At 49.8% G+C, this 16,358-nt stretch overlaps 1 protein-coding gene and 1 long non-coding RNA gene across 36 annotated transcripts in view; one reads left to right on the top strand and one right to left on the bottom strand.

The window, feature by feature from the left end:
- Positions 1 to 16,358, top strand: part of NLRP1 (NLR family pyrin domain containing 1) — a 118,155-nt gene that overhangs the window by 69,021 nt on the left and 32,776 nt on the right. For 20 of the 35 annotated variants that reach the window (XR_008540480.2, XR_008540481.2, XR_010152781.1 and 17 more), the window contains exons 6-10: positions 8,201 to 8,371; positions 10,647 to 10,817; positions 13,170 to 13,214; positions 13,301 to 13,390; positions 16,262 to 16,347. Coding sequence is in view for 24 of the 35 variants with exons in the window: in XM_063798246.1 (XP_063654316.1) it covers positions 8,201 to 8,371; positions 10,647 to 10,817; positions 13,170 to 13,214; positions 13,301 to 13,390; positions 16,262 to 16,347 (563 nt within the window). In the remaining 11 variants the exon portion in view is untranslated. The remainder of the gene's footprint in view (positions 1 to 8,200; positions 8,372 to 10,646; positions 10,818 to 13,169; positions 13,215 to 13,300; positions 13,391 to 16,261; positions 16,348 to 16,358) is intronic. The other 15 variants (XR_010152774.1, XR_010152782.1, XR_010152773.1 and 12 more) reach the window with 1 other exon arrangement.
- LOC104002770 (uncharacterized) overlaps positions 1 to 16,358 on the bottom strand; it is a 41,558-nt gene that overhangs the window by 9,119 nt on the left and 16,081 nt on the right. The window contains exons 2-7 of the long non-coding RNA XR_010152787.1: positions 13,193 to 14,487; positions 12,433 to 12,684; positions 12,056 to 12,188; positions 10,044 to 10,098; positions 6,135 to 6,171; positions 3,222 to 3,265 (exon numbers count right to left, since the gene is read on the bottom strand). This is a non-coding gene — a long non-coding RNA (uncharacterized LOC104002770). The remainder of the gene's footprint in view (positions 1 to 3,221; positions 3,266 to 6,134; positions 6,172 to 10,043; positions 10,099 to 12,055; positions 12,189 to 12,432; positions 12,685 to 13,192; positions 14,488 to 16,358) is intronic.

The following is a 16,358-nucleotide window of genomic DNA, read 5'->3' as shown; positions in this document are numbered from 1 at the left end:
AAAAGCATCACAAGAGAAAAAAAAAATCTGCAGGCCAACATCCTTTATGAATATATATGCAAAATTACATAACAAAATACTGGCAACATATAAAAAGGATTGTAGACCATGACCAAATGGGATTTATCCCAAGAATGCAAATTGGGTTTAACCTAGGATAATTGATCAATGTCATGCAAGATGTTAATAGAATAAAGAACACAAACCAGTGATTATCTCAAAGACACAAAAAAAGCATTTGACAAACCCTCAACACCTTTTCACATTGAAAACACTCAGCAAACTAGAAATAAAAGGGAACTTTATCAACCTGATAAAGTTGTTACCAGTAAAAAACCCACAGCTAACATTATACTTAATGGTGGATGACTGAGTGCTTTCCCCCTAAGATTAGGAATAAGACAAAGTTGTCTGTTCTTGCCATTTCTATTCAACACTGTACTCAAGGTTCCATCCAGAGCAATTAAGCAAGAAAATGAAATTAACAGCTTCCAGATTGAAAAGAAAGTAATTAAACTATTATTTGCAGGTGACATGACATTGTATGTAGAAAATCCTAAGGAATCTACAAATATTAAAATTAGGGCCAGGTGTGGTGGCTCATGCCCTGTAATCCCAGCACTTTGGGAGGCTGAGGTGGGTGGATCGCTTGAGTTCCAGAGTTCAAGACCAGCCTGGGCAACATGGCAAAACCCTGTCTCTACCAAAACTACAAAATATTAGCCGGGCGTGGTGGCACACGCCCACAGTCCCAGCTACTCAGGAGGCTGAGGTGGGAGAATCGCTTCAGCCTGGTAGGCAGAGGTAGCAGTGAGCTGAGATTGTGCCACTGCACTCCAACCTGGGTGACAAAGGGAGACCCTGTTGAAAAAGAAAAATAATAATAATAATGATTTCAGCAAGGTTTCAGGAGACAAGATCAATATACAAAAATTAGTTGTACTGCTATACACTAGCAATGAACAATCCAAAAATTAAATTAGGAAAACAATAAATTTAACAAAAGAAAACTTGTATACAGAGAACTACAAAAAATGGTTGAAAGAAATTATGTAAGACCTAAACAAATGAAAAGATGTCCCATGTTCATAGATTGGAATACTTGATATTATTAAAATGACAATACCCCCCAAACTGATCTATAGATTCAACACAATCCCTAGCAGAATCCCAGCTGCCATTTTTGCAGAAATGGACAAGCTGATTCTAAAATTCACGGGCAAAAATAAGATTGCATGTCAAGCCTGGGGAACACCCCCACCCCAGTATTTAATGGCCAAAGAAGAGCCAACCAATAAGCCTGAGAAGGAGGGGCCACATAGATGAAAGGGACACCAGGAGAGAGAGGTGTCATGGAACCCAACAGAGCAGAGGGCCTCAAGGAGGTCAGCAGGGACTACTGCTGCTGGGAGGTCAAGTAAGATAAGGACTGAAATTTGTCCATTGGATTAGTGATAGGAAAGTCATGAATAACCTCAGCAGAAGTAGCTTATGTGGCATGAAGAGGCTAGAATGCAGACTGGAGTGCATTGAAGAGGGAGAAGGAGGTAAAAAATGAGACCACAAATATACTTTCTTCAAAGACTTTGATAGTGAAAAGGAGGAAAGCACTAAAGCAGAGGGGATGGTGGGCTGAGTAAATGTGTGTGTCTGTCCATCTGCTTACTTGCATTTAAGAAGGAAAAGATCTCAGTTTGAGAATCAGTGAGGAGGAGTGATAAAAGACACAAGAAGGAGAAGGAGTCATTGATGGCTCTCTATCCTCAGAGGGAGGAGGGAGGAAAAAGACTGGCCTTGGAAGAGGGAGGAAATGTCTCCTTTACTGTAACAGGAGGGGAGATGAGGACAGGGAAGAGAGAGGTAGAAACATAGGTTTCACTCTGAGAAGCTGAGAGGTTCCCATCTGATGGCTTCATTTTTCTCTGAGAAATAGGAATTGAGTTGTCTGCTAGGAGTGAGTGTGAGGGTTGAGGTGTTGGATGTTCGGAAAAGGCAAGAGCTTCAAATGGCCATAGTAGAGTGTGAGATCTCTGCCAGTCAGGCATTGCTGTGGCCCATGTGAGGGTCGTGGTCATGATTCAAGATGGCAGCCACCTACTCTGTTGCACAGGTGGGAGTTTGGGTGGAGAGTGGAAAGATAGCAGAATTCAGGGTTAGCCAGAGGAATGTGATGGAAGGTCAGAGGGTAAGAAATTCAGGATACTGCCAATGAAGGATCATGGAATCTAACCTACATTCCAAGGAAATTGAAGAAAAGAGAGTGATAAGAGATTGAAAGAAAGGAGATTGTAAGAAAGGAAAGCAATCAAGAGATTATTCATTGAAAAGGAGTTACAGTGGGAGAAGTTGAGCAGGCAGAGTAAGGAGGCAAGCTCAGCCTCGTGCTGTGACTTTCTGTATCCTTATGAGGCTGCTCTACCCACTCCTAAGACCTATCCAAGGAGAACCACCAGAGTCCAGTAAAAATGTTTTTGAGCAGGACTAAGGAATCCTGGTTCTACCTCAAACTTCACACCCCAGTAGGAAGACACCAATCTTCAATGTACTCTTTTTACGTTGGCATAAAATTTCACTATCTCAAACCCAAACACCTCCATATCTGTTAATTCCTTGGGCCTTCCAAAAAACACCCTGCAAAAATGGCAGAGCAGGGACAACTATTTCCATTTTCCATATATAAAGAAATGGGCTGGGGAAGGACATTCCCTGGAGCCAGACACACACACGTTCAAATCTTGCCTCTAACGGTTACAGATTGAAAACTATGGGTAGGTTTCTTTAGCAAGTTTCAGTTTACTCATTAATAACATGGATTCACCATGTCTGTTGCACAAGGTGGCTGCAAAGTCAAAGGAGATCATGTATGCTATGTACTTAGGACATGTATGCTATGTACTTAGGGTCATGTATGCTATGTACTTAGGGTCATGTATGCTATGTACTTAGGGTCATGTATGCTATGTACTTAGGACATGTATGCTATGTACTTAGGGTCATGTATGCTATGTATTTAGGGTCATGTATGCTATGTACTTAGGATCATGTATGCTATGTACTGAGGGTCATGTATGCTATGTATTTAGGGTCATGTATGCTATGTATTTAGTGCCTAAGTTGTCCTAAGAGGCTCAGAGAAATTAATGACTTGCCAAATTCACATAGTTAGCAGTGGGAGAGCTGGACACAACTCAGTGAGGACATGACCCAGCACCAACACCTACCTCCTCTGTATCAGGTAAGCCGGGGCCTGATTAATTCTGGCTCACTGGGGGTAGCACCATAAAAAGAAAGAAAATCTGGATCAGGCAAATGTGAATATTTCCCACAATAAAAACATCTCCATATGGAAGAGCGCACAGCCTTACACACGCTTGGATGCCAGACTACCCAAGACCCGCAAGCAAAGTCCTAACTATTGTATTTCTCTTTTTTTATTTACCTACATCTCCTCATTTCCTCCCCCTCCTCGCCCCTGATAACCACCATTTATTCTTTCTTTGTATGTATTTTGCTTTTTTAATATTTCACCCACAAGTGAGACCATGTAGTGTTTTTCTTTCTATGTCTGGCTTATTTCACTTTTGGATTTATCTTGAAATGCATTGAATAAGCTGGTGTCAGGAATTCTGGGGTTTTGTCACTAATGGCCTGTAAAATTGAGCACATTACGCAGACAAAGGAGAAATTGGTGGGAGTGGGGTTGGAGAGCTCAAAAAAGGAATGCCGGAAAGAGCAAGGTCAGGGGAGAGACCAGACAGAGGGTGTGGAATCGAAGACACATGAGGGTGGACCCTTGGCCTCCTCTGGAACAGAAGAGAAAGGACTATGTGATGACACAGGCAGCTGAGGACAGAGAGGTGGAGGGACATTGAGGGTTTTGGTTACCACAGCAGCAGCATCCTTTAAGCACTAACCTTCTGCCAGGGGCTTCCCTAAGAACATGGCATACATGATCTCCTTGGATCTTTGCAGCCAGCTGGTACAATAGACATGGCAGATCCATGATACTGATGAGTGAACTGAAACTTGGTAAAGACATCTGCCATAGTCTTCAACTTGTAACTGACAGAGGCAAGATTTGAATCCATCTCTGTCTAGCCCCAAAGCCTGTGCCCTTCACCTGCCCACTGGGGTCACTGCTGCCCAGGGTCAGATGGCCTGAGCCTCCTCACAGAGGTCCAATACCAAGTGTCTTCACTGGGGCTTGGGAGTGGGTAGGATTGGAGGAGGGAGGTCCACACAGCACAGCTTGTAATGGTAAGTTGTTTAAAAATAAATAAAGCCCCAAGAGAGGCACATTTGTTTATACTGAGATGAGTCCTGGGGGCAGGAACATGCCTAGTGAAAATGAGCTTGTCAACAAGCAGGAAATCAGATAAGCCAGGTGGGTAGAACCGACCACCCAGGGAGAGAGTGGGCTGGCAGGAGACAGCCATCTGGGAAGTAGGCCCTCAGCTGTGAGATGCCAGCCACAGGCAGTGAGCACAGAGCCATATCTGCCAGCTGCGTCTGGACTTCCTTGGGCCACACTCTGCAGCTCAGGGTTGGAAGCAGAGAAGGAAGACAGTGATTGTCCAGGGAGATGTTACCGAGGGCCTGGTGCACTCTAAAATCCAAGTGCTCTACAATGCCACATACTGAGTCATGTGTGTGTGTGTCTGTGTGTATGTCTGTGTCTGTGTGTCTGTGTGTGTGTCTGTGTGTCTGTGTCTGTGTGTGTATGTGTGTCTGTGTGTGTCTGTGTCTGTGTGTGTGTGTCTGTATGTGTGTCTGTGTGTCAAAGTGTGTGTGTCTCTGTGTGTGTGTCTGTGTATCTGTGTGTGTGTGTATCCGTGTGTGTCTGTGTGTGTGGGTGTCTGTGTCTGTGTGTGTGTCTGTGTGTGTGTGTGTGTGTCTGTGTGTAAGAGAGACAGGGGGAATTGGGGTTTCGTTCTGTCACCTAAGCTGGAGTGCAGTGGTGTGATCATGACTCAATGCAGCCTCAAACTCCTGGATACGAGCCATCCTCCCACCTCGGCCTCCAAAAGTGTGGGGATTACAGGCAGGAGTCACCACACCTTGCCAGGATGTGTGTTTAATGCAGCTGACCTTAAATTCCTGGCTGGATAGGAAAGTCCAGAAGGAAGCCAGAGAAAAACAAAGGGGAAAAGTAGGTCTTATGAGAGCAAGGAAAGACAGAGATTTTTGGAGGGGATGGAGAGTGGTATTTGAGTCCAACCAGAAGGATAACCAGGCCCCACCTTCAGCCTCCTTCCTCCTCACGCACAGCCGCTCCCATAATCATATCAGATGGCCGCTCCCACAGTGTCTGCCAACCCTGCATCTGCAGCTCCAGACCCAAACCCAACACCCTCCTCTGAGGTGTCCCAGAGGCTCCTGAAATTCAGCATATTCTTACCTAGACTCTCCTCCCTAACTAAAAACAAACGGTTCCTCCTCTCAGAACCAACTGCATCATTTTCAGGACCCAATACAAAATGAAAATGCAGTGTCCTAGCTCAAAAGTCAGGATGAAAGTGCTGTTAAAGGTACTACGATACAGAGCTTTTTCTTTCTTCCATAGTTTCTCTCTCAACCTATCACAGTGTATTTTATTTGCTATTTAACAATGCATTCCCTTGGGCACTGGGACACTAGCAGTGTTTGTCCAGACCCTCAAAGGTGCTCGGAGGCCTCTCCACAGCTCAGCATGTGCACATGGTGCACCAGATGCAGGGTGCCTCTCCCACAAGTCACCAGATCCAGGCACCATGCCCCAGAGTGGGTAAAATGTCAAGCCAGACATGTCTCCTTCCCATGGGCTACCACCCCAGCCTAAAGCAGATGGGAGACCCTCCAGGGTATTGCCAGGATGCATTAGGTATCTAGATCAGTGGTGGGGGAGATTTGCCCCCACCAAATCACCAAATGTGCCATGATGCTGCCCCCCCAAATCGAGAAAGGCTGCCACCTGCCCTGCCCCAAGATGCCCCACCCCAACCTACCCATGCCTGATCCAGGCCCCCACCAGAGATAAAGGGTGGCAATAATCACTGGGCTGAGGTTGATTGGGGGCCCCACAACACTCAAATGCAGGATGACCAAGAACTATTTCCCCTAGAGGGAGGGAGGGAGGTGGCAGGAGATGGCATCACCTATGAGCTGAGGCTCCATGGTCCCATCAGACTTCACCTACAAAACACAAATTTAAAGACAAAATTATTAAGAAATTCAAGATGGCCACCACAGAGCATTAACCCCCCCAATCTAGAAGGGTCCTTCTCACACCCCTGCCAGTTCCGGGTCCTTCTGAGCACGGGGCCCTGTGCAACCACCCTGGTTGTACACCAATGAAACTGACACTCTTCTAACATCTACTTTCTCAGTAAGTGACAGCAGCTTCTACTCTGAATCCAACCTAGAGGCCTCCCTGGACTCCACTGAGTGCCACAGGGTCTGCTCCAAACATCTCCCGAAGTTGCTGCTCTGACAGTTGCTCATCCTCCCCCACAGACCCCTTGCCTCCTGCCTTTCCCCATCCAGCCACCTCCACTTCCTCAGGGACCTTGCATTTTTTTTTTTTTTATTTGAGATGGAGTCCTGCTCTGTCACCCAGGCTGGAGTGCAGTGGCATGATCTCAGCTCACTACAACTTCCCTCAGGGATCTTTCTAAAGCAATGCAGAGACCACATCACTGCTGTCCTCAGGAACTTTCATGGGCTCATCACTGCCACAGGGAAATAGGTCTAAACATCTTATAATGACATCCAAGACCTACTACTATCTTGCTATTTTCTAGCTTTACCCTCAGACTTTCTCTCTACCTGGGTAGCCTTTACGCTAACGTCACTATACTAACCGCGTGCTGTGATTTCACATCCGCCCTACCAGCCACGTGTGCCCCTGCCTCCGCCCTCACCTCAGTGAATCACTCATTTAAGTTTCACCGTTTCCTCCCTGCCTTGGCAATCACTCATTCCTCTGCCTTCAGCTGCACCTGACTTGCCCCTCTTTTGAGACTATTTCATTCATTTATTTACTACATACTTACTAAGCACCTACTGTATGCTAGACCCTGCTCTGGGCACTGGGATATGACTAGTAATGAAAATGGGGCTGGGCACGGTGGCTCACGCCTGTAATCCTAACACTTTGGGAGGCTGAGGTGGGTGGATCACCTGAGGTCAGGGGTTGAAGACCAGCCTGGCCAACATGGCGAAACCCCGTCTCTACTAAAAATACAAAAAGTAGCCGGGCATGGTGGCAGGCGCCTGTAATCCCAGCTACTCAGGAGGCTGAGGCAGGAGAATCACTTGAACCCAGGGCGCGGAGGTTGCAGTGAGCCGAGATCACGCCACTGCACTCCAGCCTGGGTGAAAGAGCGAGACTCCATCTCACAGAAAGAAGGAAGGGAGGGAGGGAAGGAGGGAGGGAGGAAGGAGAGAGAAAGGAGGGAGGGAGGGAGGAAGGAAGGAGAAAGAGCGAAGGAAGGAAGGAAGGAAGGAGAGGGAGGGAGGGAGGGAGGGAGGGAGGGAAATGGGCAAAATTCCTTCCTCAAGGAGCTTACATTCTAGTTGGGAGGGAGGACAAGAAGCCAAATAAGTAAGTAAAATATATTGTGAGTGACGTGAGCTATAGAGAAAAGTAAAGCAGAAAGAAGCAGGGAGTCTGGGGATGGGTGTGCAATTTTAAGCGGAGAGACGAGGCAAGATGTCACCAAAGCGACTTCCTTCTGAGCAAAGACCTGACGCAAGTGGAGGAGCACCCCATGAGGTGTCAGCACCAGAAGATTGTTCCAGGCAGAAGAAGCAGCAGAAGCAGCAGGTGCAGAGACCTTAGGTGGAACTGTGCCTGGGGTGTGGAAGGAAGAGAGAGAAGGGCAGTGACTATGGACCTAAAAGAGATTAGAGATGAGGACAGAGATGATGAGGATCCAAGTCCCCAGGGCCCTGTAGACCAGGAAAAGGACCGTGAATTGTATTCTGAGTAATGTGGGAAAACATTGGAGGGTTTTAATCAAAAAGAATCAAAAAACTAACTATTATGTGTTTCTATGTCTATCCCCAAGTACCATGTGCATTTCTGGGGCCTGGGAGGGTTTTCTAGACCTCTGCCTGGCCCACAGGCCTGGTGCATAGTAGGTGATTAATGGTTGCTTATGGGTGTTTGTTGAATCAACAGGTGAGTAATCTCAAGACCATGGGTGTGTGTCTTCCACAGGTTGGCTGGCTGTGGCCTCAGAGCTGAGGACTGCAAGGACCTTGCCTTTGGGCTGAGAGCCAACCAGGCCCTGACCGAGCTGGACCTGAGCTTCAATGTGCTCACGGATGCTGGAGCCAAACACCTTTGCCAGAGACTGAGACAGCCGAGCTGCAAGCTACAGCGACTGCAGTAATTGTTCTTGGTGGGCAGGGGGATGTGGAGGGAACTGCCTGCCACCATGAGGCAGGCAGAGGGTAAGAGCAGAGAGAAGGTGAGACCTGCTTTGTGGGAGTGGGAGGAGCCTACAGGATCTCAGCCAGGCAGTAGAGGCTCAGGAGGAAGCTCATCCACCCTTGAACAGAGGGAGGGGGCCTCCAGGCTCCAAATACAGCAAGAGAAGCCAAGTCGAGTCAAGGGACGTGAATGCAAGGTGGGGACAGGGGGCAGAATTTGTGGCCATTTTCACAGACTACCACAGAGGATGATGATAATCGTGCCCACTTCATAGAGCTATGAGGATTGCAGCAGTGTTTTTCTATTCTTCTCCTGTTCCCACGAGCTGTGATCTGCCTAGTAACAGGTCCTCTTACTTGGCATGGGGTTCTGCCATGGAGAGCTGAAATCACTGGTGTCCACTTAGTTCGATTTTCTATCTCATCCGACGGGACAGAGCCATCCCCCACCCCCACCACCATGTAGAAACAAGTGAGGCGCCCTGGCTCATGCCTGTCATCCCAGCACTTTGGGAGGTCGAGGCAGGCAGATCACTTGAGGTCAGGAGTTCCAGACCAGCCTAGCCAACATGGTGAAACCTTGTCTCTACTAAAACTACACAAAGTAGCCAGGCGTGATGGTGGGCACCTGTAATCCCAGCTACTCAGGGAAGCTGAGGCAGGAGAATTGCTTGAACACAGAAGGTAGGCATTGCAGTGAGCTGAAATCACCTCATTACACTCCAGCCTGGGCAACAGAGCGAGACTCCTTCTTAAAAAAGAAAAGAAAAGAAACAAGAGTGCATAGTTCCCTCTCCCTGGTCCTGCTGGGCCTCCTCCCTTGATGCACAAAGTTATACACACCCCTCTGTGCACCCGCTCAGGGGGCTGCCTTCAGGGTCTTCTTTTGTTTCTGCCCAAGCCCTGAAATATCCTTGTTTACACCTTGCGAGATCTTTGTTCACACATCACACGTCCCTTCCTTCTTCCCAAGGCCAAACCTCTCCCCTTCCCAAGGCTATTGCCTGCTTCCCCATTCAGTAATCCTGATCAAGAGTTGATGGGAAGGGGGCATGGGAAGGGGAGACAACGAGGATCCTCTCCTAGTATCAGGGGTCGGCGATCCCTGGTCGGCTAGGAAGTCGGTAACACTTGTCAGATTTAATCCTCGCTACATCTACAGAAGACAAGATTGGATCTCGGAGAGATTCATTATTTTCCCAAGGCCACATAGCCAGGAAGTAGCTGCACCAGGATTTGAAGCCAGGTCCGACCTCAAAGCCTGGTTTTCCATTTTCCCTGTTCCCTCTCTTAGCGAAGGCCCTGGAATGCTTTGTGACATTTACAAGCTTGGACTGCAGCTGGGTCTGAGCAGACCCAGCTGGGAGAGCCAATAGTTCTAGAAGCAGGGCTGAGACCCCAAGAGCAGAGGATCCCCAGACAGGAGATCCCCCAGAGAGAGCCTACATATATACAACATACAGCAGGTACATAGCCCTTTTCTGGCATAAATGGTAGCACAGCACAAACTCTGCCCTGCACTTTGCTTTATCAGTTAAAATATATCTTGGAGATGGTCCCACATCAGTACGTACAAAGTCACATCATTCTTTTTAATCACAGCATGGAATTTCACTACATGGACTTACCATCATGTTTTTATCCATCGCCTATTATGAGCAGCCAGATTGTCTCCAGTGTTTGCTGTAAACAGGGCAGCAGTTAACATCCCCCAATGCGTCCTGAGACCCAGCATATTATCTGTAGCTTAACTTCCGAAAAATGGAACTGCTGGGAAAAGGGTATGTTGCTAATTTTGCCCTCTAAAAAGGCCCTACTGGCCGGGCACGGTGGCTCACCCCTGTAATCCCAGTACTTTGGGAGGCCTGGGACACAGAGCGAGAACTCGTCTCAAAAGAAAAAAGAAAAAGAGAAAACAGATAGACCCAGGTGTACAAGTGGGACATTGAGTAAGTTACTCATCCATGTGGACAGAGTGAGGGGACTGGATCAGTGTGAATCACACAGGATTGAGAAAGGGTAGGTGCCGGCATCCTGAGGGGTTCCGTGGCTGCAAGAGGAAAGTGAAAATCTCTCAGGTTACCGCAAGCCAGGAAAGTTTGTGTCTTCTCTGCATGTCATCCCAGACCCTCAAAAGGCCACAGATGCTAGGAAGGAAGATCAGACCCTAGTTACCCTGAAGAGCGAGCCCTCAGGACAATGACCTGGGCTGGCTTGTATCTTTCCTGCAGGCTGGTCAGCTGTGGCCTCACGTCTGACTGCTGCCAGGACCTGGCCTCTGTGCTTAGTGCCAGCCCCAGCCTGAAGGAGCTAGACCTGCAGCAGAACAACCTGGACGACGTTGGCGTGCGACTGCTCTGTGAGGGGCTCAGGCATCCTGCCTGCAAACTCATACACCTGGGGTAAGGCCCTGTGGGTCCCTTCTGGGCAGAGGGAAGAGGGTTGGGGGGGTGTCGGACAGGGGATGGAAAAAGGACTGATAAATGCATAGCCAACCCAAGTTTCTTACCAGCTCTACCACTTACACTGTGTTACTTGGACAAGTCGCCGAATTCTCTGGGACTCTGTTTCCTCATCTGTGGAATGGGAGTATCATACCCACTTCATGGATTGTAATGAAATAAAATGTATATAAAAACAAGGACAGGCGGGGCGTGGTGGCTCACGCCTGTAATCCCAGCACTTTGGGAGGCCGAGGCGGGTGGATCACTTGAGGTCAGGAGTTAGAGACCAGCCTGGCCAACATGCTGAAACCCCATCTCTACTAAAAATATAAAAATTAGCTGGGCATGGTGGTGTGCACCGGTAATCCCAGCTACTTGGGGGGAGAATCACTTGAACCTGGGAGGCGGAGGTTGCAGTGAGCTTAGATCACAGCACTGCACTCCATCCTGGGCAACAGAGTGAGACTCAGTCTCAAAAATTAATTAATTAATTAAACAAATAAAATAAAAACAAGGACAGTGCTAGGAAGAGAGTCGGGCATGATCAAATGATAACTATTACTGAGGCTGCATGCTCTAGGGGACGCTCAGGTTCCCCTCACTCCAGGGCAGCGCTTCATTCATTCATTTACTCATTCATTCATTCACTGAGTGCCTCCCGTGTGTAAGCACCAGACCAGGCCTTGGGGTACAATAGTGACCAGACAGACATGGGCCCTGCCCTACTGAAGCTTCTACTCTAGTGGGGAAGAGATGGACATTGGTCACCTGTAAATGCACAAGTCTATATTTATGAGCTCTGTGGAGTGAAAGGAAAGTACAGGGTATTATGAGAATGTAATATTGAGGGAGGATGGGATTTGATCGAAGGGCCAGGGAAGACTTCCCTGAGACAGTGACGTCAGGCTGAGGTCTGAAGGAGGAATAGGTACCCAGGCCAAGTTGGGGAGAGTATTCCAGGCCTAGGGATGGTGTGGGGAAAGGCCTAGAACAAAGAGGCACTTGAGCCCCGGAGAACTGAAGGACCCTGAGTGGCTGGAGTGGAGTGAGCCCCCAGCCCTCATTTCCCATCCCGTAGGCCCCAGAGATCCTTGCCCTTCCCCGAGGAGCCACCCCCACACTATCTCTGGGCCACTTCTGCTCCCCTCCACCTCCCTGGGAGCAAGCCCATGAGTGGCTTCTGTCTTGACACTTACCCACGGCTCCTGCCAGGGGCCCTGCCACATCTCAGGGAGCAGACAGGGGCTCCAAACCCCCACATCCAGAGCCTTCTCAGAGGGGGTCCGGGAAGCCTGGGCCTCGGGCTTTCCTCAGCCAGGCCTCCCAAACCTAAAGAAGTGGTCAAGGCAGAATAACAGAAATAAATAGTCTACATTTGGGTTCTCCTGTAGCTGACACTGGCTATCTACAACCATGGGAACTCCATCCCAAGGGGGCAGCACCTTTGCACCCCAGCCTGCTGCTCCCCACTGAGTATTTTTGGCTATCACTACCTCCCTTATGCTGAAGAGCCTTTCCCCAGAGCTTGGCCATGGCAGGCAGATATGGCTTCAGGCCCCAGCTCAACACTTACCTGTCAAACCTGGGCTGCTTCCGAGGGGGTTTGCTCTCTAGAGTCCCAAGTAGGTTTCCACCTCCTTCCCTCCTGGAGCCAGGACTTAGTTGAGAAGAATAACCTTCTACTTCAAGGTCTGCGCTCCTCCCCAGGGGAAGAACAGCTCTAACAGCAGTAGGGGAATGAATGCAGAGCCCTTCGCAGAAGACAGGGTCTTTTCACCGCCTCCTTGTCTGGGCCTCAGAACAGGCAGGGCAGGATTGATTCATCCTACGTGGTAGATGGAGGACACAGAGACCCAGAGAAGACAATCAGCATCTCACATCTGGCAGAAACCCCAGACCACAAGGCCTGGGAGGATGGAACCAGGACTCTCTCTTCCCAGCAAAACTTCCGACCACTGGGAAGAAAATCCCAGGACCCAGGCCTGAGGTGGTCATTTTGAGGCCATGGGGAAATCCCTGGCAGCCGTCTGTAGAGACAGCCTCTGCCAGTGAGAGCCGCCTCACCCAAGGCCACATCTCCTTCCTGGGGAGGCCCACATCCGATGACTGGCCAATGTTGGGGTAGAAAGGCCCAGCCCCTCAACCCAACTCCTTTAAACAGCTCTAAAGGATCATCTCCCAGAGTTGGCTGAGGCCTCCATTGGAGACTGCCTCACAGCCCACGTCTCCCCGATTCCCTCCCTTCCCTTGCCCTGGCATTGACCCAAGAACACACCCTAATGAATCTCCTCACTGTACCCTCCTCCTCAGAGCCTGGCTTCCAGGAAACCCACCCTGCGGCCGCTGCCTCAGAAGGTGACAGGTCCCGGGATTCTGGGCCCTGGGGACCTGGGGACCACATGGGGGATCCCAGGAGGACCCGGCTCCCTTTGTGCTTTCAGGCTGGACCAGATGACTCTGAGTGATGAGATGAGGCAGGAGCTGAGGGCCCTGGAGCAGGAGAAGCCTCAGCTGCTCATCTTCAGCAGACGGTAAGGGGGGACCCAGAACTCCCTCTGGCTGACCCAGGCCCAGGGCTGAGCAGGAGACAGGGAAAGAGCCATGGGGTGAGAGACGAATACAGCCAGGGAGAAACCCAGACACCGCAGCAGCCAGAGTGAGGTGCGCTTGTCAGTGCAAGTAGAATCAAATCCCCCCTTGCTTCAACTCTTAACGTTAGACAAACAAGGAAAGGAAAACATGAAAAAGTAAGTGGGCTAAAAAATTAGCCAGGCGTGGTGGCAGGTGCCTGTGGTCCCAGCTACTCAAGAGGCTGAGGCATGAGAATAACTTGAACCCAGGAGGTGGAGGCTGCAGCGAGCCAAGATCGCGCTACTGCACTCCAGTCTGGGTGGCAGAGCAAGACTGCATCTCAAAAAAAAAAAAAAAAAAAAGCCAGGCATGGTGGCTCACGCCTGTAATCCCAGCACTTTGGGAAGCTGAGGCAGGTGGATCATGAGGTCAGGAGTTCAAGACCAGCCTGACCAACATGGTGAAACCCTGTCTCTACTAAAAATACAAAAATTAGCTGGGTGTGGTGACGCACGCCTGTAACCCCAGCTACTTGGGAGGCTGAGGCAGGAGAATCACTTGAACCCAGGAGATGGAGGTTGCAGTGAGCCAGGATCGCGCCATTGCACTCCAGCCTGGGTGACAGAGCAAGACAACATCTCAAAAATTAAAAAAAAGAAGAACAAGAAAAAGTCAGTGGGTGGGTGAGCCAGCGAATCCCCTGGACCCAGCACAGCATGATACCAAATGGCCTCTAGTCCAGGAATCCTTCCATGAAGAACAGAGAAGGTTTGGAACAATGAAAGCGATGATCACAAGAGGGAGATAAAGACAGAGAGAGAGAGCGCCTGTGCCCTGGGAAAAAGACCATCCTCGCCATCACCGTCACCCACCACCCTCACCACCACCACCACCACCACACACACCCCTGACTTGAGGGGCAAGCCCCGGGGGCCAGGAAAGTCCATCTTCCCTTCCCCGAGGAATCTGCTGCAGCTCCCGCATTCTCCCAGTTGGGTGCATTTCCACCTGACCATGAAGCTCATCTGTCCCCAGGTTCCTGGCTGCTGTGGCTCACCTGAAATGGAAGGAAAACAGCTCCTAGGCTTAAGAGGAGCCATTTATTCATTGAACAAACATTCCCTGCAGACCCACTATGTGTCAGGCACTGTTTTGGGATCTGAGGACACAGCAGTGAACAAGAAAGACACAACCCAACCTCCAGGAGCTTAGTCCAGCAGGGAGACAGGCACGGGTTATCCCATGAGTGTCTGCGCAAATGCACCTGGGGTCAGTGTGAGTGCACCTATGGGCCTATTTGACCTGGTCAAGAGGATCTGGGCTGAGGTCTGAAAGACAGGACAGGTTGGCTGGGCCCAAGAAGGGGTGGAGTCCAGGCAGAAGTAGAGGCTCTGAGAGAGAAAAGAGTTTAGCCCCCTGGAGGAATGGGAGGCCAGGCGTCAGGAGCAGCTACTCAAACTGTGATCCGTGGACCAGCAGCATGAGCATCACCCTCACTGGGAGCTTGATAGAACTGCACATTCTCAGGCCCCACTCCAGACCCACTGAATCAGAATCTCTGGGGTGGGGCCCAGGAATCTGTGTCTTTTTTTTTTTTTTTGAGACAGAGTCTCGCTCTGTCACCCAGGCTGGAGTGCAATGGCATGATCTCGGCTCACTGCAACCTCTGCCTCCCAGGTTCAAACCATTCTTATGCCTCAGCCTCCAGAGTAGCTGGGACTACAGGCGCATGCCACCACACCCGGCTAATTTTTGTATTTTTAGTAGAGACGGGGTTTTACCATGTTGGCCAGGCTGGTCTCGAACTCCTGACCTTGTGATCTGCCCACCTCAGCCTCCCAGAGTGCTGGGATTCCAGGCATGAGCCACCGCGCCCGGCCGAATCTGTGTCTTAACAAGCCTTCCAGATGATTGTTGAGCACACAGTTTGAGAACCGATGGACTAGAGGTCAGTGAGCCAGGAAAAAGTGGCCCAGGTGACATTGGAGGGTGACAGAGGCCCTGGCAAGCCCTTTTGGACTATGTTAAAAACTTTCCATTTTCCCCCAGAAGCAATGAAGAGACATTACAGGGTTGCAGCAGCCAAGTGATGGGTCAGGTTCCTATTTCAAGATTGGCTGCTGTGTAGAAAATGGGCGGCAGAGGGACCCGAGCAGAAGCAGGGAGACCTTTCAGAGGATGCTGCAGTGGTGCGGGCCACAGAGGCCAGGGCCTGGGACTCAGGTGGAGGTCATGGAGGTGGAGCGAAGACAATAGAAAGAAGAGCTATTTGAGAGGTGTTGTCAAGGTGATCAGCTCTTAGGGTGGGCGAGGAAGGAGTTGGGATGACACCCCAGCTCTAGCCTGGATGCATGGGTGGATGGAGGCTGCTCACAGAGACAGGGACCACAGAAGAACCACAGGATTGAGTTCAAATTCGGATGGAGTTTTTTTGTTTGTTTTGTTTTGTTTGAGACAGGGTCTGGCTCTGTCACCCAGACTGGAGTGCAGTGGCATAATCTCAGCTCACTGCAACCTCTGCCTCCTGGGTTCAAGTGATCCTCCCACTTCAGCCTTCCAAGTAGCTGGGATACAGGTGCATGCCACCATGCCCAGCTAATTTTTGTATTTTTGGCAGAGATGAGGTGGAGAGGTCTCACTATGTTACCCAAGCTGGTCTCGAACTCCTGAGCTCAAGCTATCCACCCATCCCGGCCTCCCAAAGTGCGAGGATTACAGACATGAGCCACTGCACCCGACCCGAGGAGGAGTTGAATTTTTAGTGGGAATGTCATGTGGACAGCCCTCGCTTCCTCCAAGATCTTAGGCAGAATGAACAATTCTTTGTCCAGGAAACCAAGTGTGATGACCCCTATTGAGGGCCTGGATACAGGAGAGATGAGCACATCCTCACTCAAGCGGCAGAGACTCGGATCAGGTAGTTTGAAG

The sequence above is a fragment of the Pan troglodytes genome, chromosome 19 (assembly GCF_028858775.2).
Source record: "Pan troglodytes isolate AG18354 chromosome 19, NHGRI_mPanTro3-v2.0_pri, whole genome shotgun sequence".
Lineage (NCBI taxonomy): Eukaryota > Metazoa > Chordata > Mammalia > Primates > Hominidae > Pan > Pan troglodytes.
This window is presented reverse-complemented; position numbering and strand designations above follow the sequence as displayed.